The 25,824-nt window shown below is 47.5% G+C and overlaps 1 protein-coding gene across 9 annotated transcripts in view; it reads left to right on the top strand.

Annotated features, from left to right (window-relative positions):
- Positions 1–11,924, top strand: part of LHX2 (LIM homeobox 2) — a 47,961-nt gene extending 36,037 nt beyond the window's left edge. For all 9 annotated transcript variants that reach the window (XM_027650085.1, XM_027650087.1, XM_027650092.1 and 6 more), the window contains exons 4-5: positions 4,258–4,463; positions 11,124–11,924. In XM_027650085.1, the coding sequence (XP_027505886.1) occupies positions 4,258–4,463; positions 11,124–11,411 (494 nt within the window). In that variant the 3' untranslated portion in view covers positions 11,412–11,924. The remainder of the gene's footprint in view (positions 1–4,257; positions 4,464–11,123) is intronic.
- Positions 11,925–25,824: the final 13,900 nt, after the last annotated feature.

Genomic DNA, 25,824 nt, shown 5'->3' with positions numbered 1-25,824 from the left:
GTACCACTCTGAGGGCTCTGTCTCACTTCTGTCCCTTTGAGGATATGAGTAACACAAAGTCCTCTACACGCTCCGACCGAACAAGGAATCTGGCTGCACCCCTGCCTGGTCTGGTTAATCACAAGTTCCCTCTCCAGGCAGCAGGAGGTTAAAACACCCCCTTGACTCCGATTACAGAAGGAAAGGGGTGTATGTTCCTGAGCCACTGAATATTGAGAGCTGATGCACACACCAAATGTGTCTCTTGTTTAATCATTCTTTCAGAATCAGGATTAGTTTGCTTTCTTTTGGTGCAAGCTAACATGTCAAACACAAGTTACTAAGAACAAAAGTTCCCCCAAAGGAAATTCCTCTTTCCCATCTTCTTCATGTGCCAAATCCTCAGCGACCTACTAACTACTGAGCACATGCTTTGAATCCCAAGGCACTGGGGGCTCTGGTCATGTGAGGATGGAGAGTACTCCCAAATTGTCCTCCTCAGGCTTTGTCACTAAGGGACCAGCACATCCTGCTCTGTGTTCCTGTTACTTGGTTTAGGGAGGTGTCACACATTATCTGCAGAGGGTATTTTGGTCACCAATATCAAAATGAAATGTTTTCATCTCAGCCTGTGGACATCACCATCCTGTGACCAGGTGGCCCTGTGGGGCTAAGGGGGGCTGTAAGTGCTGCCACTGCTGCACCAGCCAAGGGTGGGAGGGCCATGGCCTGGGTGTGGGGTCTAGGGAAAAGCACAGGGGTCTTAGAAATGTCCTAGGGTCAAAAAAGAGACTTGGCACTGACTCAGAATTAGTTTTATCACAAAATAGAAATGAAACATTAGTTTAAGGCTCCTCTATTGAGCTGGAATTCTACCAATTGTATTTCTGAAATCCCAGCAGGAGCCTGAGATACTGCAATGGAATGGAAATGTTACATACAGATAGTTCAGCAATTCCTTTGGGAGATCCACAGGGACACCACAAAGGAACAGGGAAGATAGTGCCTGAAAACAGAGGGTTGTGTGAGGAGCATGTACAGTGTTAGTTTTACACCCTGGTGCCTTTTGCAGAAACTCCTCAGCTCTTCAAATCTCCTCTTACCCCCTTGGCCCACTCTGTGTCTGTGCCTGCACCGCCTGTGGACACTGCAGGGCTGGGGGGATGCAGACAGCATTAACCAAACAGAACAGACCTTTGAGGATGGTGCCAGGCCCCACAGCCAAATCCGGGGGGGGATTGGCACCAGCCAGGACTGTTTCTGTCATGTTGGATGATGCCTGGAAGTGAAACCACTTCCACAAGACAAGGAACAGCTCACGCCCTCTCACACTTCCAAAATCTGTTCTGTAACTTCCATCAGAGACAAGGACATTTTGCTAGCCCCAAATGGTACTTGGTTACTGTCAGTTTAATATTATTTTTACTGAGTAGATGAGGAGGTAAAATTACGAGAAATTCCAAGAGTAAATTGTTCATTGTCCTATTGGGGCTTGATGAAAAGCTGACACCCTCATTCCATTCTGGGAGGGTTTAGAATCACTTTTATACCCTTGGATTCTGAATGCATCTCATTCTCTATGGAACATGTTAAAATCCAAATGCTCGCAGCCCTAGGGTTAGTTTTGTTGCATATTAACAGGAACAGACCTCAGTCCTGCAGACAGTTATTCTGATGTATTTCCTCCTGTCTCTCTGCCTTGTTATTTCTGGGAGGGTTTGAAAACCTTTAAGATGACACACAAAGGCCTTTTTCATTACTAGTATCTAAAATTCTTTGAGGACATTTTAAAAACAAGCATGATTTGGTTTTACACTTCCATAACAGAATTTTCTATGAGCATTATTATGTTATTCATCCCAGTACTCTTTATGTCAGGAATTGTAGCTATGAAGGAGACTGGAGAACATAGGATGACTCCAACTGGGCAACTGGATCTCAGTTCTCAAACCAGTAAAGGTTTTGCTGCATCCCACCCAGCTCTGTTACTGCTCCATTGTTACTATCTCCTTTAAGCACCCTGCACCTTTTAAATTCAGGTGCTCCCAGGCTTTCCACGCCGCAGGAGAACAAGCAGAAATGCTTCTCGTTGCCAGAATTTGGCACAAGCTGCTGGGGTCTGGAAAGGATTTATCCCAGTGTGTGCACACGCACGCACACACCCACCCAGACCCCCACGTTCCTGCGGGCAGGGCCGTTGGCTCCAGCTGGTTTGTGGATCACAGCAGTGCAGAAACACCCAGCAAAGTTGGAGCCTTCGGCCCCTCGGGGCGGATCTGCTGAACAAACGTGCTCTGGGGCTTGGAGCTGGGTTTTTGCTCCACACTCTGCCATATCTTTGGGGAAGGTTTTGAAAGGCTGAGGTTTGGAAAGCAGCTACTGTAGCTGCTGCAGACCTGCTGTTTAGGGAGTCCATGTGCATCTTGGCTTAGGAACCAGTGCATTTTATGTGCGTTTTTCAGAACTGTTTTTAATGCATGCCTTTCAGAACGTGGGTGTTTTTAGTAGGGCTGAGCCCCGCTGATGGACAGCAGGAATTCAAACAGCACTATAAAGACATGTCCATGAGATATAATCAGTTGTAACGAAACAGCAATAAATAATGGACAATTGAAAACAAACCTGTTCGAGTGTTTTAAGAAACTCACCAACAATTCACGTTCTAAAAGATTTTTTTCTCATTTTTTGAGTGCTGTGTAGAACAGAGATAGTAGTGATTTTTCATTACTTTTAACATAAAACTTGTAGGAAACAAGGGGGGAGTTGTAGATTTTGGAACAGGAAAAGCTAATTAATGACAGTTTGTCAGAGCTAATTTTCAGTTATATCCCTGATTTTTTTATTGGATTTAAGCTCAGTCCTTAATGTTATTTTAAGAGGTTTTCTATGGTTTACTGTATGCACAAATAAATGAGAAACTACTTTTGGTCTACGAGAATATTTTGCTTGGCATTCAACATTTAATACTCCTTGATAATTTTACAGTGTTCCTTGCTCGCAGACCTTCTTCACGGGCTTTATGGTTGATTTCTGCAAGTGTATCCATCAGTGCCATTCCCTGATTCCAAAGGATATGACAGAAGTGATCATTCAAACTTGTATTTGCAACAACTTTTTTTTTTTTTTAATGGAAATATAAACACATAACTAATTAAAAAGATATTTTTCGTTTGGCATGCCAGTGAATATGTTGTATTAACAGCTTTATTTCTTTAGCTAGTCAGATTATAGTCATAATTTGCTGTCTGGTAGCCACAAACTTTATTTCTTTTATAGTGTTTCATTTAATAGTCTCTCTTGTACTCTACAGGGTTTAGTTTGATGGAGGAAATAATTATGATTTTAACTAGTCTGTTCCATTGAGAGTCGAGTGGACTGCATTGCACAGCTTTCTGTGTGTTGCAGTGCAATTTATAGTGATCCCAAGCACATTAAACCCTTCACGGAGTCAGGACAGCTCCTGTCCTCCCACTGACAGGGCAGGAAAGGCTCTGAGGGGAGGGAGGGGAGGAAAAGGGAAACAGGCCTGACATTTTAAAAGCCACAGAGGGGCAGGGCAGGTCCTTGCAGGCTGGTTGTTCAAGGGAAAGCCAGAGGATGAGAAATATGATCCAGAGGGGCCACAGGCCCAGGGCAGCGCCTTCCCTGTGCTGGCACTGCTGAGGCTCCTCCAGTGCTGGGGTAGTTCTGGACCTCAGACAAGAGACATTGAGGGGCTGGAGCGTGTGCAGGGAAGGGAAGGGAGCTGGGAAGGGGCTGGAGCAGCAGGAGCGGCTGAGGGAGCTGGGGGGGCTCAGCCTGGAGAAAAGGAGGCTCAGGGGGGACATTCTTGCTTCTCGGGTGGGAGTCAGGCTCTGCTCCCCTGGAACAAGGGACAGGACAAGAGGAAATGGCCTCAAGCTGTGCCAGGGGAGGTTTAGGTTGGATATTAGGAAAAATCTCTTCCCCAGAAGGCTTGTCCAGCCCTGGCACAGCTGCCCAGGGCACTGGTGGAGTCCCCATCCCTGGAGGGATTTGAAAGCCCTGTGGATGTGGCACTTGGGGACGTGGGTCAGTGGTGGCCTTGGCAGCACTGGGGGAACAGTTGGACGCAGTGACCTCAGAGGGCTTTTCCCACCTGAGCTGTGCCATGAACCTGTGAAATGGAGGGAGGGTGAGCAGGGCTGGTGCCAGCACACGCCCCGGGGTGTTACTGCCATCGCTGCCCTCAGGTGAACTGCAAACAATGCTGGGTGTGGAGCAGGACACTTACAGGCCTTTTCCTCTGCTTGCCCCAAGCTTTGAGCTGCAATGAGAACGATGGTGACCACCTGGACAGGGACCAGCAGTACCCCAGCAACCAGAAAACCAAGCGCATGAGGACGTCCTTCAAACACCACCAGCTGCGGACGATGAAGTCGTACTTCGCCATCAACCACAACCCCGACGCCAAGGACTTGAAACAGCTGGCTCAGAAAACTGGCCTCACCAAAAGAGTTCTTCAGGTAAGGACAGCAGTCTTTTATCTCGAGAAGTGATCAAAATATCAATTTGACATTGAAATGCCACGGATTTTGCTGATTTTCAAGCCTCTCTCAGTCATTCGTACCTTCCGTGGCACTGCAGTTAAATCCTAGGGAGCGTGAGAAGAGTTAATTCTTTTCAGTTTCCCTAAAACAGATCCTTTGGGTTCTAATTTTTAATGAGAGTTGTGAGGGTTTGAGGCCCTGTTTGTTTTCCAGAAGTCACTTAATTCTGGTGCATGTTTTAGCTTTCAGTGTGCTGTAAGAAAAAGTGACTTATTTCAGTTAGTGTGTTCCCTGCAAATAGAGAGCTCTTAGTTTAGAAATTACTGTCAGTGTTTACCTTTGTAAGAAATTAATCAACAGTTTGAATTTATTTTATCAGGACAAGAAGGGTAGCTTTTCTTTCTTAACTGAAGTGGACATAAATTTAATTTTTCAAAAATTGATTTTCTATTCATAGTTGATAACTCTTAGAACGAAAGGAGACGGCATTTTAAAAGTACTTGTTCTCTGAAAGCTGGATTTTTCTTACTTCGTGGATACACACTCCATTTGAGCTATTGTGGGAAGGAAAGGGGGGAATATTAGTTGGTTCAGCTGCATTTTAATTTATAATTCTGATTCAAGAAGTCAATTTTAATGACCACTTATCCAAATACCTATACCTAGAGATAAATTTGGGCATGTAGGAGCCATGACATTCCAAGATCTATTGCTGAAAGTTTTAAGTGGATCTTAATTGTAGAAAAAAGGATTTGTGATCTTCCCAGAGCCAGGCAGGGCTGTGGTGAGGTGAGGCTGTGTGAGGTGAGGGGAGGGCAGAGGGCTCAGCTGCTGAGCAAAGCTGAATTCCCTGCAGAGATCCTGGGCCCTGCAGTGCTGGCACCCAGCAGAGGGAGGAATCAGGGGTTTGTGGGCTCCCAGCAACACAACCAATGCCAAACTGATCCCTTCTCTTGGCTGTGTCCCCGAGCTGGAGTTGGTGGTGCTGTTTCCTGAGGCTGGTTTGGGTGGAGAGCAGAGTCCTCTGGCAGGCCCAGGGCACAGCCCACACGGTGCAGTGGCTCTCCCAGCAGCTGTCCTTGTCCTCCATCCACACACATGGGGGGGAGCAATTCACTGCATCTGTCTGTCCTCAGTTTGACCCTTCTCTTTGTTTTACCCTCCCAATTTGGACACTCCAGCCATACCAGTTCTTTCTGTGCACTCACACCCCAATTACCTGCCAAGTTTCACAGCGTGCATTAAGACACGAGATCAGTCTAGAAAGTGTCTTTCTCTTGTATCATCTTTCTGTTCCTTCTGCTTGCTCCACAAAGGTGGATTTTGACTTCCACCTCTCTCTTCTCTTTTCACCTAATGGATCTTTCCTTCCATCTGTTTTTCCAAGATATCTTCTCTGCTTCTTTTTCAGAATGTATTTCCTAGTCTCCAAAATTGGAGTCCACGCCCATTACTCTTCCATTCCTCTTTGTGTTTCTTCATTGCTTCTGTTTCCATCTTAATCATGTCACATTTGGCAGTTTTAAGGTGCTTTGTGGTTCTTCTTTTTTTGTGTGTTTTGTAGCAGACCCTACAATTCCACCAAACTTCAGTTGTCGTTTTGGTATTTGGTGTTTCACTCCTTTTACTGTCACAGTTAAATATGTGCATACTCCTGTATGTCTGGGCTCCTTTAGCTGCAGAGTGGTGGAAGGTAATAGTTGTTGGTGAGAATTGTACCCTGAGGATGATGCTGTGGGAGGCAGTTCCAGAAAGTGGCTTGGGGTGATACTTTGTCTGGTATCACTTGAGTTTTCCTGTCTGTTATGAGCACTCTCTACTCACAGATGTTTTGTTTTAAAATTAATTTGGGCCATGAAAAAACAAACTTGTATTTCATATGTTTTAGAACCCTTGTGCCCTGTTGGTTCGTCTTTACCTGTGAGAGGCAATTTTTCAAACACTGAAGTTCACCTCCATGGATTTCAGGGTTGCTCTTCGCTGGGGAAAACTCACCACGGTCACTGAGACAGTGTCACTTGTTCATTCTTTTGAGCCAGAAAGGCTGGCACTGCCCCTGTGCCCCTCACTGAACACAGGGTGATTCCCTGGCACTGTTGATCAAACAAGCACCATCAGCATCAGCCAGTCCCACCCGCTGGAGCTGCCCAGGCTCCCGGCTGTACGTGCCCACTTGAGGAGTCAGAACCCTTCCACGATCCCCAGCAGGTGTTGGTGAGCTGCTGGATCTCCTGTGTGTTCAGATCTCACTTCAGCTCATGAAGGACCCTGGCTCTTTGGGTACCTTTAATAGAATATATTTTAGTGGAAAATGCTGGGCAGCAGATCAAGAGAAACAGATTGTCTTGTTGTGAAAGCAGTGCACTCCCTAAACACACTGAGCGAGCTCCTGGGGGTTTGGGGAGCAGCTGTAGTGCCCTTGCCATAGAGACAGTCCCACAGGATGTCATGAGAGGCCTCGGAGGTGAGCAGAGAAACAGAACATATTCTTAATGGTCTGGGATACCAGAGTTGGAAGACCTGACTGGTGTCCTTGCTTTATATACAATAGTTCACCAACTGCACATGTCCAGCAGGAAAGGTGACACTGCTCCTCAGAGTGCACTGCCTTCAGTGCCTTTGTGATGCACACTGTTGTCCCTGAGCAGCCACATTAGAAACACAGTAAGCCTATTTATGTTTTTAACACTTCTTTCTATTTAGTTTCCTTCCAGTTTAGGTTTGTATTTGCAATTTAATTCATATACCTCTTGTACTGTAGCTGGGGAACACAAGCCCTTTAGTGTAAGCTGTCCTTCATAATTAAAGGGACCAGCTAATTGTGAGCTAACTAACCTAACAGGCACAGATGCTGCTCTTTGGGGAACTGATCTTTCTTTCCCTCAGTTTAGGAAGGGAAGGTGGAGGTGGATAGCCCCGAGGAGGTGTGGTTAGCTGGTTATAGGTCTGTACCTCTTCTCTCCCCAGGAGTCTGCACTATGTTTATCCATGGTCAAAGCAATTTAGGAACATGAAGAATCTTTTTCCAGTGGGTGTCTTGTGCACCATTTATTCTCTGCTGAGTCACCCCCCAGTACAGCTGCTCTCAGAACTCTACACAGATCACTGTGTGCAGTTGGATTCTCTGCTTCAGTTTCCAGGAGCCAGCGAGTCCAAAATGTCCCCACCCAGTGTGGGGACCTGCACTGCCCTTGGGTGAGGGTTTGCTTTGGGCTGCAGTCTCTTCCCAAGTCCCCACTCATTAAACATCCCTGGGTCCCCCTTTGACTGTGCAGTCACTAATTACAGCAGAGTAATCACGGTGTGTGCAATGAGTGAGCACAGTCTGCTTTGAGGGGCCGCATCCTCTAGATTTTGTGTCTCCACTTACTAGTAGTTAGTGAAATTCAGGGAACATGAATGTCTCCAGGTATTGTGGGAATGAGCAAAATTGTGTTTAAAAAATTGTTTCTAGCAGAGGCTGTTCATAGAGCTAATATGTAACAGAGGCAGCAATGGAGGTGTTACAAACCAGAAAATAAAGTCGTCTGAGGTGATGATCTCATTCACTGCAGCGGCCAATTCCCTCGCAACACTTAGTGGGCTTATTTTCAATACTTCCCTATCTTATGGAGATGTTATTTTACTCCTGTTTGACTTGGTGGAGACAAAGAATTGGCTGCACAGGTCGCTGAAGAGACAGTGCAATATTTTCCCCTCAGTGAATATGACTGTGCCCGAGTGGGGAGTGCCCAGCTCCAGCCCCAGCCCTGCTCAGTGTGGGAGCAGCAGTGCTGGGGCTCTGCAGCTGCTTTGAGCTGCCAGGGGGAGTTTGGGTCTGTGCTTTCCCGTCTGATTTGAAATAGCTCAGCCTTGTACTGATACAGTTGGACAGAAAACCACTAAATACTTCCCAGTGACTTTGTTTATTCCTCAGTCCCGAAGAGCAGATTCCCAATTGTGCAATTGGTGTGAGATGGGTCCTTCTGGAAGGATTGTTTCAGTTCAGTGTGTGTGGGTTGTTCTGTCTGTATTGCCCTCCCAGGTGCAGGGCCCTGCACTGCTGTGTCCAGCTGGAATAAAGGCCCAGGGCAGCAGGAGCAGCCCCACAGCCCGGGCAATAAGAGTTTCCATCCTTCACCATTCTCTAACATGAAGTCTTTGCTGAATGGTGTCATATCTTAAGCACATACCAGAATGTCAATATGGTGGTAATGATGTTATCCCTTTCTGTCATAAGACAAGGTATTTTCAGAATTTAAATTAACAAGTAATTAGATGTATTTTCAGTAATAATATGAATACTTATTATTAGACAGTTTTAAAGAGCCTTATAATGATTAGCTGATTAACCCTGACAATATCTCAGTGAGGAAGGGAGTGAAAGCAGTCATATAATCTCTACATTTGAATAATACTTACAAGATAAGGGGTATTTTCTGTGTCTATCAGGAATTTCCACTATTAAAGAGATAATGACCCATGTCACACGTGGGGCTCCTGAAGGCTGGTCACTGGTGAGGGCAGCTGAGCTCAGGTTTTTGTATTTGATGGGAGATGAGGGGAACACAAACACTGAGAATCTCGGTCAGTTTACATCCTGCACGTGTCAAATCCCAAACACAGAAGGTACCACAGAGCCTCTGGCCCTGTTGAGGTTGAGGAGCAGTTGGACATTTAGGAACAGTCTAAATACACAAAATAGTTCTGGTGCCTTCAACTGCTTTACGTGCTTTAAACAAGACAATTGCTTTGTGAATAGGAATGAAAATGTTGCCCATATTTGGCACTACTGCATACAAAAATATGTGTATTTTTAATGAACATAGGTGTGTAATTGTGCACAAGTGCACATACCACCAGACCAGTGGTTTTGCCTGTTGTGTTTTAATTATTGCACAGCTACACACACACAGCAACAGCAGCTGCCCCCAAACTCCTGTTCCACCTGCTCAGCTGTCATCCTTCATACAACTACCACAAGGTATTTTAAAGGATCAAACCCACATTACTCTGTGGAACAAGTGTAAATTATCTCTCACTGAAAGGTAAAAAATCCTATAGATATTCCAGTTGCTGTTTTTTCCCATTCCTAACCACTTGGCGCTCGAGGCTTTGTGGCACCTTAAAGACCCTTGGCTGAGGAGAAAGCTTTCCAGAGAAGGAGTAGGAGTGCTCAGGAAGAGGAATCTGTGGCTGGAGCATCCCTAGATGAGAGGAAAGCCAGTCTGAGGTGCACCAGCCGGGCAGGTCCCTGAGCTCTGGCTGCAGCGAGCTGGGAGTGTCCGTGCGTCCCATGGCTCCCGGTGCTCCAGCCTGGAGCGGATCCACGGCAGGGCCCTCAGCAGCAGGGCCCTCAGCAGCAGGGCCCTCAGCAGCAGGGCCCAGCACCTCTGCAGGGCTGGGTGTCCTCGGGAGCCCACACACTGCAGCTCCCTGGGCAGGCCAAGAGGAGGAGCCCAGTGGAGATCCTGTCTAGTGCAGATCCCGCACTCAGCCCATCCCAACTCCCAGGAGTACGGAGGTGATGAGGCCCACGGATTTGGGATGGAAAGGCTCAGTCCCACCCCCAGAGCAGGTCAGCGTGAGGACAGTGGGATCAGCACCGAGTCCATGGCAAAGAATGTAACCACAACAGAGGCCTTGGATAAATAAGCACAGTGGCATTGCACCCAGTTTGTAGCAGGAACATCACCTGGTGTCAACAAATACCGTGTGGAACACAGGGTAGTTAATGACACTTTCAGATTTAGTCCCAGTCCTATGCTTTCAGCAAGTTTCACAGTTTTATTTTATCTATTTTCAAAAAGGTCAGAAAATATTTTCTCTTTAAAAACTCCTGCAGACAGTGGAAAGCATTATTGGACCTAAACACTGGAACTTAACTGAGAAAGGTGAAGTCGTAGCTTTTGTCCTTCACTCAGATAATAATCAAAGAATGCAAGAAGTAGAAACCTTGGAAAAAATTCCGTGTGTGGAGGTAATTCCTACAGTAATGACAGTTTCTGATGCAATGTGGGTCTTTGATACCATTCAAGCCCCTTTTCCCAACATTGTTCCCGTACTGAAAACATTTGAGAAGGGAAACTGGCATAGGAGAAGGGAGCTGAAGCATCTGAGAAAGAAGAGTAAGAGAAGAGTGAGGAAGAGGGCCAGTCCTCTTAGTAAAGGGGGAGGCAGCAGACCTGGAGACACAAGGAAGCTCCTGGGAGAGCAGGAAGGCAGGAGCTGTGGGATGAGCCCCCGGTGCTCACGGTGGGAGATGGACTGAGATGTGAGGGGGCCCCAGCTCGTGGGTCCATGTCCGTCAGGTGCTTGTTGTCTCCTCACCCACACAGGTGGGACTGAGGGCCAGCAGGGCTCCTGCAGGCTGCCCCAGTTCTGAGCCTCCTTTCACACAGCCAGCACAGCCAGACTGCCACCCTCTGTGCTCAGTCCCTCCTGGCCCAGGCAGACGCTTTCCAGGGATTGCAGGAGAGGGAAGCAGGAATCCTTTGCAGGCAGAGGCCGCTTCTCACGACCAGGGCTACTCTTCTAACATGTCACCAGTAAAAACATCTTTCCTGATTCCAGCATTGCTGAATTTGTGAATGTGCTTTTGCTTTTCGAACCGCTGCAGCTCTTTAAATGCTACCCTGTCCTGTTGAACTGTTCCAGGTTTGGTTTCAAAACGCTCGAGCCAAATTCAGACGGAACCTCTTGCGTCAAGAAAACACAGGGGTGGATAAGACTTCAGACTCCACACTGCAAGCAGGGACCCCGTCAGGCCCTGCCTCAGAAATATCCAATGCCTCCATGAGTCCATCCAGCACTCCCACGACTCTCACGGACTTGACTAACCCCACGATGCCTACTGTGACCTCTGTCCTGACATCAGTGCCCGGCAGCCTTGAGGTTCACGAATCTCGAAGTCCTTCACAGACAACCCTTACAAACCTTTTCTGATGACTCTTTCTTAATAATTTCTTTAAAAAAGAAATTATTCTTAGCTGAAATTCCAAGTGTATTTTAATAGAGGCTTTGAGCAACTGACTAACCACAATTAGGATCTCTCCTAAAAAAAACAGAAGGAAGTGTAGTGTTCTGGTATTATGGAGTACGGACTGAAGAATAACTTGGAAGATCTATTGCAACACAACATTTGTGTAACTGTACAGTTTTGTGGACTGAGCAAGGGAAACAGCAATTAATTTAAGTTGGCTAAAGCTTCTGTATTTTCAAAGACTGCCATGTGCCTTATATACTGTTTTATCTACATTCTTTGGATTCCATGTCCACTTCTCTCTTTTTCTCTCTGTATATTTATGACCAGGGCAAAAATGTTAAAGAGTTTGTTACTTTGGATAGTCCTAAGCCTTTCATTGGTTGCTTTGTTGTTTTAGAATTTTAAGGTCGAAGTCTGTTCGAATACCAGAATTTGTAAAATCTAATCAGTAATAAAACCACTTATGGAAACTACTTGGTAATGGCTGCAGTTACATTTAACATTAGTGTCACAGTCGAGGTAGGCTGAGTGGGTGTAAAAGGGTTAGAAAACTGCACTTCAAACACAATATCTGCCTAGGAAAAACCCTAAATGTGATGTACACGTTCCTCCCGTTCCTGAAGTGTATATGGTGAGAAATCCAGCTCGTGCAGCAGTCTGGGTATCTTCATTGTAGAGAAATAAATGTTAGTTGCAGGTAGAAGTTATCAGATAATGTTGAAATTCAGACAGAAGAACGCTCCTGAGTTTTGCTCTGTGGAACAAGCCTGACTTCAGCCAGGGTGAGGGAGCAGGAGGGGCCTGTCCCGTGTCACGGGGGAGCGAGGGGGGTCCCCAGCAGGGTGTCCCACAGCCCCTCCCAGACATGGACACTGGGAAGTGTTTTCCCAGTGGGGAAATGGCAGAAGGATTTCAGGTTATTTTACAACATTGGTGAGCAAAGTCAAGGCAAAATGATGTTTTATGAAGTCACAACCTCACATTTTTTGTAATGCTTTGAAGGAATCAAAAGCCAAGGAAGAATATGGTACTACTGACACTAATAAAAGTGGTTATTCCTTTGATCATTATGGACCTTTCAGTACAACTGAATTCCTTCTCCCCAAAAATCTCTGCAGAATATAACTCATATCTTGAGTTTTTTCCCTATTGTTTTTAAGGATGCTTTTCTGTAATTAAAGAAATACCTCAGCAAAGTTTAAACACGGATAAGAACGAGTCTACACCACGCTATTTGCCCAGGAGGTTGAGAGGTTTGGAGTGGTCCATAAGATGCAGATGGCTGTTCCTTTTCAGACCTGTTCCAATCAGTTATTTCAGTCAGATGTTGGGGTGTATGTGGCCAGCTCTCTCAAACTAATCCCTCATTCCCATTGGATCGGAATTACTAAAAGATTATTCCGAATAAACAGCGAGAGAGGTGCCAAGATTCGTGTTCTTTGCCCTTCTCAGGGCATTGAAGATGATTTTGCAGGCTGGACTCTCTGCTAACAATGTTTTGGTTTTAAAAGCGCCACATTTATTCCACTTTCTGAGCTGAAAATTTGCCATTCTTGTGCAAGCCAAATTCCTGTCGAGATCAGGGAGAGATTTCAGAGTATAAGGACTGTGGGATAGAATTGCTGACATAATTAGGTCATTTATTAACCTTTTTTGTACTTCAGCTTAAAAAACCCCACAGGTGAGCTATGGGAAAAGCAAGGTAGTCCTCAAAAGATGAAAACTGGCTGAGATCTGTGAGAGGGATTAAGGTCTGGTCACCAAACCCGAGGGGCTGGCAGAGCCCTTTGAGTTTGTGCACAGTGATGAGACACTAGAAACGATCATTTGGGTTGAATTAATAACTGGTACAGGTTTGTCCAGGACATTTCCCCTCATAATCCAAGTGTCTAACAAGGACACTGTGCTGGTTGCTGGACTGTAACAGAGCACAGATCTGCCTTTCAAAGCTGTTCTGACCCGCAGATTCTGCTCTTTGTAACGTTTTGTTCGATGTCAATCACCTTGGAGGTTTTATTTTTTTTTTTTACGTGCTTAGCTGGATCTTTTCTTGATTTCAAAGGCAATTTTGGTCCACTGTTAAATGGTTACAGCCCGTAATTAAACCCCTGTGTGTTAACCTGTAAACAGTTTGACAAAGCTGACTCCTGAGTCCTGAAGTGTTGCGGCAAATGTAGCGGAAAACAATTCCAGTGGTTCTCTCCCATTGTACTGCTATTATTTGTGGTCTTGTGTTTAACTACCTGAACCCACGTGGATGGAAGTACCTTTCCAATCAATTCTCAGTATTGCCTTTTCAGACACCTGACGTTCATGGAGGGGAATATCCTTGTGTTAATCTTATCTGAAACCTATACGAGACAATTGGAGCAATTGTCTGGTCTAATCAAATCAGGGATTTTGCATATAAATAAGAGACAATATTCTATGTAGGGTCTTTATGTAGGTGCATTAGGATTCACTCTGGCTCCGATGGCCTATGTTGTCCCCATGATTGTTTCAATCCTGTGGTATTGTTTGGTTGTTTAGAGCTTGTTGGTTTTGAATGCTGTACATTTTTTTACTACTGCAATCCTAATGTTTCTTCACATTCTTGTACAGTTCCACATTTGATGTATTAGTCTGGAATTCTGTTAAAAACATGAACAAAAATGGAAATGATATTTCTTTGGAAGTGTATTTTTACTGTATATCTAATTTGAACTAGTTGAACATACTTCTTTACATTTTGCATGATAGGTGTGTAGTTCATTTTTTAAATATGAAAGAGGCTTAAGAGTAACTTAGAACGAGAATATAATGAAACTATACAAATATGGAAATACATACAATGATTTGCTACTTTTTGACTCAAGAAACTTTTTGAAATACATTTTACCTAGTTTATTTAAGATAATGCAGATATTTTGTCTTTGAGTTCATGCATAATACAGAATATAAAAGGGGATTGCACACTAGAAACACTTTCAAGTCACCTTGGCAGTCACCACCACACTGGATTGTTCTTGTCAAAGAGAGACAAAGGACATTTGAATTTAAGAGCACTGAATAAATATATTTTGATCTACAACAGAGAGGGATGGGATTGCTGCAAATGATATGTAATCACAGCTTAAAATTTATTGACACTATTAATGGCTACATTTCATAACACTTATTTTTTATTCAAATTATCCAAGTTTGGGGAGAGAAGACCAAGGATCATTATACTAATGAAGAAGGCAAATGAGTGCCCTGGAAGCAAAAGTCAATTTATTGAATATACTATGGATGCAGAAAGTACCTCCAAGATATTTTGGTTTCCAAACTGTCTTTCCCTCTTGGCTGTTAAAACCCCTCACATAATTAGGCCACTTTCCTATAGCTGTTTGCTATTTTTTGTGTGTTGGAAGGAAGCTTAGGCACCTCTAAGAACAATCTTCATCTAAAGGAAAAGGAGAAAGAAACACAAATCAAAACAAGGATCAGGCTTCACACTGAGGTGTGGCAATGGCAAAGCCACCCAGGTGCTCAGAGGGGTTCTGTGTGTCCCTGCTCATGGTCCTCACTCAGTGATGCTTGGAAGGAGAGATTTCAAAGGAAAGGAGGTGAATTATGGGGGTTTTGTTTCTAACTTCAGGCCAGGGCTAATTACACCACTCTGTTTCTGTTCTTTAAAATGAAATTTGACATAAATTATCATTAGGAAGGGTCACAGCATCAAAGACAGGGTGAAGAGATAAGCCCAGACTTCTGAAGAAGGACTTTTTCCCCCTTTTCTTGTCTTTCCATCTTTCTAACCCTGGTTTTCCTACATCATCTTGCTGCCCCAGCTCATGTCCCCGTGCTCAGGCGCTCCCTCTCTGCTGGCACAGTCTCTGTGAGGTGTTTTTCCTGCAGGTGGCTTTGCCTTTGTGCCACGAGCAGGAGTAACTGTGGGGCTGCTCCCACCCTCCTGTGTTTCTGTGTTCTAAAGGCAGCAGGTGTGAAAGGGCACTCATGGAAAAGGTGGATCTGCAGCTGGGCTCGGTGGCACTTGGGGCTGGTTTGTAGGGAGCTGCCCCTCTGTGGCTGGGGCTGAGCTGCCCCTCGAGCTGTCCCAGCCGTGCCCGGCTGTGTCCCGGGGTCGGCCCCGTGCAGGAGCAGACACCCCCAGGAACTCCTGCCAGCACAGCAGCTCTCCATGCTGAGGAGGGACAACCCGGCCCCAAAAATTATTTCCACTGAAGCAGCAAATACTGACAGGTCTGATAGACAGAAATGTATATTGCTGCCATTCCTGCTGCAATTGTACTCTCCCCCCAGCCTTTCACAGGAGTTAAACAGGTGCTTCTCTCACTGTTCCACCAGTAACACCAGAGCTGGACCAGGCCATGAATGGCATTTATCCATTTGACAATTCCCTTAATCAAGGACTAGATAAAAAGGTGCACTGGGCATTTAATGGGTTTCTGATCCGATTAGCATGATGTTGGCAGCTCTTTCTGGCCTAACAACTGGATTTCTGTAGCAACTAAGGTCAGTAAATATTTTGGGCGTTCTGTTTTGAGCAAAGCACAGTACTTATAATATGCAACCTGCTGTCAGTAAATTCAGACCCTGTGGTATCACTAATGTACTAATGCATAACACTGTGCAAATTATCATTATTTCCAGAGAATGCCACTGCTGTGGAAGTTCTTCTTTTGATAAAAAAAGTCCCTGTAAAGGCACAGCTCAGCCTATGAATTACACAGCTTGTTTACATGCCACTATATCAATTTATTACATTGTAAAATCCAGCACTTAACAGGAAGTTGCATTTTTGCAACAACCTTTAGGAAAAAAAAGAAATAATTATGCTTTTCATTAAAGAGAGAAACCTATTCTATCCCCTGCATAGTTCAGCCCAGTAGCTCCAGAAAAAAAAAAAGTAACAGCAACCCAAGAGGGATACAAATATTTGGGCAGTGTGATGTAACTCCATGGTGACCTGTTTAATTGATAAATCTCAGTGGTGCAGACCTGGGGTCATCAGTGCTGGGGAGGCACAGTGGATCTGCAGCGCTGCAAACACAGAAACAGCCACGTCTGCTCCTTGCAGTGGCACAAAACTGCCAGGGCCAGTCTCCATCCGTGGCACAGTCATTACTGGGAATTTAATGTTCCTTTGTTCCTGTTCAGAAACAGGGAGAAGATCTAATGTTCCTAGAAGAGGGGTTTGATTTTCCAAGGGCACAGTGGTGCAGTACAGAGCAGCAATGACCAGGAGCTCTAACTCATGGATTCTGGGTGCTGTCCGAAGCCTGTCCTGGACAGCTGGAGGTGATTCCTTCCTTGCATGGTGCTCAACCCCCAGTTCTCCCACTGCTCTCCGTGCATGGCAGCTCTTGCTGGCTGTCCTTGGTGACTGAAGGGAGCAGAGAGTCCCAGAGGGTTTTTGATGTTCTCCCAGCTCTGCCCTGCTGAACCCTCCCGGTGAACTGGCAGCGGTGGCAGGGCCCGCGCTCCCAGCGCCTTGGCCGGGCAGTGCCTCTGCCCACCCAGCACTCCGGAGCTCCACCTGAGCTGGCCACACCCTCCAAGGGTAGTTCAAAGCAGGTCCTTGCCCAACTGACCCCCCTGTTTGACCCTGGCCCGTGGGAAGTGCAGCCATGGATCGGTGTGCACAGGTTTCAGCTGTTCTCTGGGTACAGCCTCCAGCCCACAGAAACTGCGTGTCCACCAGCTCTTTCTTCTGCATTCCCACGTCATTTCCATGGGTTTCATCGCTCATTTTTTGCAGTCCTTCTTCTGGAAATGAAGACTAACAAAAGAAATACTCTATAATACGGCTTTGCAGGCTGTGGTTGAGCAAGAAACTAATGCCAAGCCTCGCCCAAGTCTGGGAAAGGATTCTGGGAATGTAGGGCAGAGCAATTCCTGAAAGGCCGGTCTCTCACCCACAGACAGATAAAAGGGTGAACAGACATCATTGCTTGGACCAAGTCCCCAGAGACATCTCACCTCTTGAACCCAGAGCATCTGAGAATTTGTTAATGGTCATATGAGACTTCATCATTGCTTTTGTAATTATCCCAGACAGGGAGTTCCAGGTTTTTCACACTGTAGATCCCGGAACACTTTCTGCTGGAGCACAGACTGTGTCTGGTGGATTTAACCCTGCTGACCACGGGCTTGCCTTTGTTAGTTCACATGCACAGATCCCTCAGAAGTAGCTCAAAAGCTTTTACATCCCCTTTTGTTCCTGTCTGTTCTGGCCGTTTCTGAGCAGCCTGCAGACAAGTGTGAGCAGCCCGTGGACTCGGGAGATGAGATGTTTCATACCAGGAGCTTGCACTGCTCTTTGAACAGAGGCTCTTCCCTGCAGCACTGTCTGCAGTGCTCACTTTCATCTGGGCAGGGCTCGTAGGAGAGTCCCTGGAACGGGCTGCTGGCCTGGCCAGCTGCTGGTGCCTTTGGAGCTGATGTTATGCTGAAGGAAATCAGGCATGCGTGTTCCTACCACCTCGTTCAGTCAGTCCTAATTAATGCAGACCCAGACCTTCTGCATTTCATACCCAGGCATTGACTCCCAACACCTCACCCAGCAGAAGTGAGGTGTCACACTGAGTGACAGCAGAAGTCACACTGCAGCCACTGTCACTGGTGCTACAGAAACAAGCCCAACCACCCACTCTCTGAGAGGCTTTTTAACGTAATGAAGGCCATTTGTGGCCTTCCTTTCTCTGTATGTCTTTTCCAGTTCTGCCCTATTGTGTCTACAGAATTCAGGAACCCATGTTAGATTAATATAAAAGCTGTACAATGCTCTTTTCTGTGATTCTTTACTCCTCAGCTCCCTGAGTGCAGGCAGTTCCTACTCATGTTTTGTGTTCATACTCTCTTTCTGTCTCTCTGTTTTGTCCCAGAGATTATAGATTGTGCACACCAACACCCACTGGCACTGACGGGATTCTCCAGAGTCCCTTCTGGCTGTTCCAGTACAAAAGAGGAGTCTCAGAAAAGACCTTGGCAGCTATTTGTAGAATTACTTTCTCCCCACAAGACCCCTCCAGCTCCTGGGGGTCAGTGTTGGGAGTGAAAGGTGTGTCACTGCCTCCCACACGAGGGTCCCATCACTGTCAGCTGCCTTAGAACAGCCCCAAAGCTGGGCTGCTTTCACCAGATCTGCCTAAAAATATAATCCATCTTAATTCCACAATTATACTGGGGGTGATGCCAGGCATTAAAGGGAAGAATGTGTTTCTGGCAGGACTCCAGGTATTGCTGCCCTTTCTGTTGGTGCTGTTGGCTGGAGCAGAGGCCAGGGCAGGGCTGCTGCCTCCTGCTCCCACTGCAGCCGCCCCGTGGCCGGCACAGGGAGGGTATCCAGGGTGGCCTAATGGCACCTGCACAGAGAGCTCTGGAGTTCCTGAGTGAACAGGGCCAAACTGGAGCAAAATGCAAAGTGCAAGTCCTTACACTGCCCGTGGGAGGCTGTGAGAGCACAGCCCTGAGCAGCTGGGTGTGAGCACCCGTGTTGCCTCCAGCCTCCTCTGGGTGCTGCCTGACCCAGCCTGGGCTCTGCTGCCTTGGAGCACAGGAACCAGGAACTACTGCACAGCCTCTGAGGGGTTTGCAGATGTGTGACAGCACACAAAGCAATCCCACACAACACACTGGAGGAATTCAGGGTGGAAGGTACTGAAGGAATCTCCGTTTTCCAGGAAGGAGACGCTGGATCATATATTTGGTACCTGCAGATGAGGAAGCACAGGCCTGTGCAGGAGGGGTGGGGGAAGCTGAGCACAGCCAGCACGGGCGAGGGAAAAGACAGCAGGAGAGTGTCAGGGCTGCACCTTCCCTTCCACACCTGCAAATGTCCTGTCAGAAATCCGGAGGAGACAAACCCAGGCTGTTCCCTGTGCTGCCTTTGTGCCCCAGACTGCTCTCTGCTGCTGTAAGCTGGCTGCCTGCACCAACTGTACTTCCCTAGCAGTGGATCTGCTGTTCCCTGTGAATAACTGACAGGGAGAGGTGTCACTGCACGAGCCTGGCTGAGCCCCCAGCCCTACAAAGCCTGGGACAGGAAGCTGTAAGGCCAATCTCTCCTTTTACAGAGTTTAATTTTGGGTATGTTTCTTATCTTGGGGAGTTACTGAACTGCTGGAAGTGACAAAACCAGATGCCATAAAATGCAAGGAAAGTGCAGCTGGACTGAACCTCAAGTATTAACAAAACCAATTCCCTTGACAGACACTAATCTTATACCTTCAAACCCAGGAAAGATTCAGTTAAACTCACAATCGTTTTATAGTCTCTGCAGAACCATAGCAGCTTAGGGATCCTTTGTTATTCCTCCATAAAGAGGGAAGTTATAGTGAACGTGCCCTTCTTAAGTTGGGTGTTTTTAAATACTAACGTTTATTGCTCTGCAGTTTCTCTTTATGTGTGCACAGAGAACAAGAAAACACCTCGCTGCACAGGCCTATTTTTAGAAACAATAAAAGAGCCCTCTGTTAATAACTGGTTACTCTTTTGCCATTTGCATAGCTGATGACTGTTAATGATCCAGGTAATGGATCCGTGAGGGAGGCTGGTGGTGGTGCAGGGAGTGCAGGGTGTGTGTGCAGGGCTGTCACAGCTCTGGGGATGCTCCCGTGCTGGGACACACTCAAACCTGCCCCCTTTGGGTCCCACGTGCCAGAAGTGCCCTCCCCACTTCTCCTTTCCCTTGCAGGAATGGGCTGATGTGGCCCAGCTGCAGCAATTCCTTTGGATTAACACTGTCTCCAGATTCTCCCACTACTGAACAGAATCTTTCCCAGAGCTCCTGTTTGGGGCTTACAGAGGCACAGCACCTGGAATTCAGCCGATGCTCAGCCTTCCTGACAGTTCCTGAGAACATTTGGATATAGAGCAAGAAGTAAATACCTAAATAACAACAGAGCCCCTCTGCTTTATTCCCCTTACTGCTTTTGGACACAGATCAAGACTAAAAGCACTGGTCTCCAACACCTAATTCTGGGGGTTTATTGGGTGCCTCCTGCTTGGCTCTGTGGAGCAGCCAAAGTGCATCAGCAGGTGATGGCTGGCCCAGGAGGTCCCACCCCACAGCCCCCAGCCCCAGTGAGAGCCCCCAGCCAGGCAGGGCTTGGCCTGGGGCAGAGCAGGTGGAGCTGGCTGGGGAACCCCCGTGTCACCTTGCAGGGGTCCTGCAGGCAGAGCCAAAAATTTCCTAACCCAGCCAGAACCATCCCTCCCAGGTTCCAGCCCATACTAAACTCGGCTGCACACGATAGATTTAAAAAAAAAAGTCTTTGCCCATGTTTCCCACAAGCCCATCTCTGCTTCTGATGCAGAGCCATGAATGAGAAATGAGTTTATGTGTTCTTGATGTGGCATCTGGACTGTCAAAGCACTGCATTAAGTTGGCCCCAAGTAAAGGTCTGAACTAGAAAAAATAACATGAAAGGATTGCCAACATATCAGTTGTGTTGTTGCAGAGCTCAGCCACACATCTGTGTGTGGGAAACACAATACTCTTCTTGCAAGCTGAGCCCTGTGCATCTCACAGGATATTAATGCAGAAGTGGGAGAAATCCAATCTTAATCTTCCAGAGAGTGAAACACTGATACAACATGTCATGCCCTGTCATCACCTGTTGCTAAGGGTTGAGATATTCCCAGTGTCAGAAGGAGCCTGTGAATGAGGAGTGCATTTTGATGACTGCCGAGGAGGGGAGACTCTCAGGAACTGCTGGAAATTCTGCTATTTTCTGGTGTATAAAATACACCTGACCTGAGGCAGCGGATCAGCAGAGGCAGCATGAGGTGCACGCACTGCAAACATCTCCTTTTGAGCTGCTGACACATTCAGCAGCTGCCAGTCAAGGAGGAGAGCTGATCCTCTCTCAACCAGACCTCCTCACAACCTATTGTTGCAAAGGCCTTAAACGTGGCTCCTTCTCCGCTGCTCCTTTGGCCCAGATTGAACATCTCTTGCAGCCTCATGTTCTCCTTACACCCCTCTTTTCATCTTTTGTGTGCCTCTGTCTCGCCTCCACCTGCCCCTCCCCAGTGCCTCCTGCTTGCCTCGCTGCCTCTGGCTGCTTTGTCCCTGTCCCCCGTCCCTGCTCCCCGGGGAAGGCAGCACCAGCAGCGCGTTGTGTTGTCCCGGGTTCTCCCCCAGGGCTTGCTTGTTATTGCAACCGCAGCCTTCCCTTGCGTCACCGAACAAAGCCGGGAGCGGAGGGAGGCCCGGGAAGGAGGGAGCCCCAGCAGGCAGGGAGCCAGCACAGCAGCGAATCCAGGGACAGGAGCCCAGGGGGAGACACTGGGCTCCAGGGACAGCCAGGCCAGGCAGAGCAGCACCAGCTTGGAAGCAGTGGCAGGTCTCTGCACCAACAGAGGGAAACCTGTGGCACAGCAGAAGTCAGGGGAGAGCCACAACAGCCTTTTTCATAACCATACATCCACCTTGCCATGGGGTCCCCTGACCCCTCTTGACTCAGGGCAGAAAGGGGTCGGAGCAGGGCCTCGCTCCATCCCCCTGGGTGAGGAACAGGGACAGCCCCCTCTGCTCTGCAGGACCCTCCTGGCCATGGGAATGGCCCCGTTTCTCTGAACAGCCTCGCTGGGGTCACCTCCCCCCAGACCACAGTGGCTTTGGCAGCCTCGTGGCACAGGAGAAAACACGAAACGAAGTTCAGAGTGTCACGGCAACAGAGGGGCTCCCAGGAGGCTCTGCCAGGCCCACCAGGCCTCCTGCAAAACTCCTGCAATCTCTTAACTCCTGGCAATACTGAGCCACATAAAGGTTCAAGAGCCTCTCAGGCCTCCGGGTCAGTGAAACACAGTGAACAGAACGTGCTGTAAAGTCTCAGGTGCTGTCCCAGGAACAGTGACAGCTCAGAGACCCTCATCTGGCCAGGCCCAACCAGACACAGCAGTGTGGGGTCAGCCCTGTCCGGGACAAAGGGCTGCCAGCACAGCGGGGGAGCAGTTGGTGACATTATCAGTTGGCAGCTATGAACACTATTAAATTAAATTGCAATACCCCACACTGCCCAGTGCTCTCTGGTGAGCAGGACAGAACCCTGTCTGTATGAGATACTAAAACGTGGATTTGACAAGGAAGCAGGACACGTTCCCAGCAGGCAGCTCCGCTCTGAGGATTCCCTGAGCAGGAGAAAGGCAGGAGGTTCCCCCTTGCCCACAGCCTTGGTCCTGCACTGAGCGTGTAAACTCTGGACACGAGCAGCACATCCCCGGGTTTGTGGGCTCTGAGCAGAGCCCAGGGAACTGAAAGGCTCTGAGAAGTGGGGGCTCTGCAAGTCTCATTTAATTATGAGAGTGGTGCTGGCTCGGCTCAGCCCCACCCACATGCCATTTCACGCCTGATTTCTTCTCTGATTTCTTTGGGGAAAGAGAGGGAATTCGAGTGCATGTAATTTGGGTTAACAAGACGCATTATATGCAGCCTCATTCTTGTAAAAACTTTCACAGGGAAATCACCCAACCCATGGAGAGAAAAAATTCTCTCCTTATTGTAATTTTTCCAAGGCTAATCAAACTCTCACCATTATCCTATTGATCACAGGGAAGGTTTGATTTTCTACCGGTTGCCTAGTTAAGGTACAGTAGCTGTTGCTTGGCTTACTCCATGCTGTGAGTACAACAGAGATCAACCCTCCATTTCTATGCTCCTTTTTGTCCCTTTCCCAGATCCCTTTTCCTTCAAAGCTCACCTGCCTTTTGCTTTTGTGGTGCTCTACCTGCATTTCACCTTCCCCCATATCCGTGGAGCAACAAAAGGTGAAAAGCTGGGTTTATACAATTAAAATTGTCAGAGTAAGAATGGGAAGAAGCAGAAATCCTGAAAACAGGAGGCAAAGGAAAAGTTGGAGGTGAGTGTGGCATCCCCCACCAGCCTGGCCAGGCGGGTTCTGTGCCCAGTCCCTGTGAGGGGCACACACTGCCCCAGCCCAGAGCAGCAATGACAGCCCCAGGGGGTGTGTGTGCCCAGAGTGGCACTGTTGGCCCTTGTTGGCCGTGCTTTGTAGCTGCCAGGGCTGTGTCCCTGTGTGAGGACAGGCTCTGTCTCTCTGTCAAGGTGTGCCCCTGTCCCTCTGGGAGCAGTGGTGCAGTGTCAGGAGCAGCACCGGGGAAAGGTGCAGGCCTTGCTTTGCCTGCCCGTCTGAGGGTTCTTTGGATGTGTTTTGTGTCCCTTCGAGTCACTTGGGAGTTTAGGAGAGCCAGAGAGAATAGCTTTTTCTGTCATTATTTGATAACCAATACAGTTCCCTTTGACCCTCTCCCCTCTTCCCAAAAAAGAAAGACCAGCTCAGCATTGTGTTATTTTTCAAAGCCTTTACAAATTAAGACAGTAACGTGGAAATCCTCGTTGGGTTTCAGTTCATACTTCCTCCCATGCTGGGCTGAAATGGGGATTCTTTTGTGATGGCTGTGCTGCTTATTTTTTTAAAACCTCCTGAATTTGGCACACTGCCCTACTTTATTTTCTTTCCATTCTCCACTGCTGCTCCCATTGGGAGGCTCATTCGCTTCTAATGCATGGTGTTATCTTTTGCAAGTTGAACTCTAAATCCCCGTGTTGTTTTTCCTTGCTTGTTATTCAGGTGCAGGGAATGTTAATGATGTCTCTTTGGCTGGCGGATGCTCTGGCTATGTGGCTTTAATTATTTTTATTAATGTGTTTTATAAAGTAAATTACAGATAAATGTAGATTTTAACTACAGCTTAGAGGTGGCACATCTGTGAGACTGCACAGGCTTTCATTTAGGGGGGAAAGGCACAGTAACATTTTCCATAGCAGGAGGATGTTCACAGGTGTGACTGAGAGAAGCTTCACTCAAGCAAAAGCTCCAAAACTGAAAACTGGCACCTGATGCTCAGAGGGACAGGGAAGGGGAGAAGGAAGGGAGCAGGACAGGCTGCCTGGCAGTGCTGGGCAGCCCCAGGAGGGCACTGGAGGTGTCTGCACGGGCAGTGCTGGGGCAGGAGGCTCTGTGAGGGCTCTGCCATTGCAGGGCATCTCTCCAAAGCCCCCGTGGGCTCTGCCCACCTCTCAGTGCCCGTCTGAGGTGGATGGCAGGACGAGAGGGGGACCTGCTGTGGTGGTGCCAGTGCAGCCCATGGCTCTGTGTCCCTGGGGTGTGTCCTGGCCCGGGGGCTCAGGGGGAGCTGGGCTGGGTGTGAGGACAGAGCTGCCATCCCCAGAGGGTGTCTGGGCTGAGCAGGGAGAGGGACAATCAAGTACTGGCAAGGAGAGAGGCTGAATTTCTCTGAGTGCTCTGGACTGAACTTGGATTAGAGGATTTAGTAGAGGAAAATACGTACTGGTGTCTGTAGTTTGTCTGTTGTTTTATTGACCCAGGAGTCCCATGTGAGCCATGCAGTAAGCAAGCAGTAAAATCATCCAACAATGCCTTGGAAACAGCTCTGTCTCTGAGCACTGCACCTCTCGGCACTGGCTGTGTTCAGAATGACTTCCTCCATCCCAGGAGCTGGTGTTACCTTGGACAACACACAGCCATTGCCCAAAATAAATAATTAAAGCTGGCTGGTGCTCGAGTCATCGCTGCACTGAGAGGATGAGGCTGGAAAACAAGCTGATGGGTTTTACACTGGCAAAATCTCCAGGCTGTTCCTGCCCTCCTGAGCACTTGCCCTTCATTTCTATGCGAGAGACATTCTCGGTTTGGGGGATTCTTACCAGGAGCTTGTGAGAGAAATGTTGAAAAGGGATTTTTCCAGGTTGCCTTTCCCGTCTTCCTGCTGCACGAGCTGCAGGTGGTGGAGCTGCTGTTTCGGCATTTCTGCTTCAAAAGCTACATCACGTAATATCGCTGAGATCACAAGGAGACGAGGAGAAAAATGGCCCTATAGGATTCTTGTTAAAAAAAGGATCCATCCATAAAAGATGAAAGGTTAAATTGCTTTTAGAAACACAGCAGCATTTAAACAGGTGAGGATCCTCGGAAACGGAGTTTGGATTCAACAAAGTGGCCATGCAGAAGGGCAGGAGAAGGCCTTTCTTTGGAGGGAAATGTCACACTTTAGTGTTAATAAAATGTCTAGTGGTATAATAATAATAATGATAGCAATCAGGAGCCTTTATTTTTCACCTGGCAGGGCTGGTTCATGCGTGTTTTTTCAAAGCTACCTGCAATTCAGGAAAGAACAAAAAAAGAATCAGGCCTGCATTGACTGAAAAATATCAGAGTGGAAGAGAAGAGAGCCAGAGCGGCCCAAGACTCCTGAGTGTTGCTGGGGAGATGAAGAGTGCTGCTCCCAGGTGGCAGGACATTTTCTTCCTCAGCCTCTTAGATGTTGCCTCCTCACAGCTGTGTTGTAAAGACATCGCAGGAGATTTACAGTCCTGAAAGAACATACAATGAAAATGTCAAA

The sequence above is a fragment of the Corapipo altera genome, unplaced genomic scaffold, assembly GCF_003945725.1.
Source record: "Corapipo altera isolate COAL_440 unplaced genomic scaffold, ASM394572v1 268, whole genome shotgun sequence".
Classification (NCBI taxonomy): Eukaryota; Metazoa; Chordata; class Aves; order Passeriformes; family Pipridae; genus Corapipo; species Corapipo altera.
Note: the sequence above shows the minus strand (reverse complement) of the source record. Positions and strands in the feature narration are given on the sequence as shown.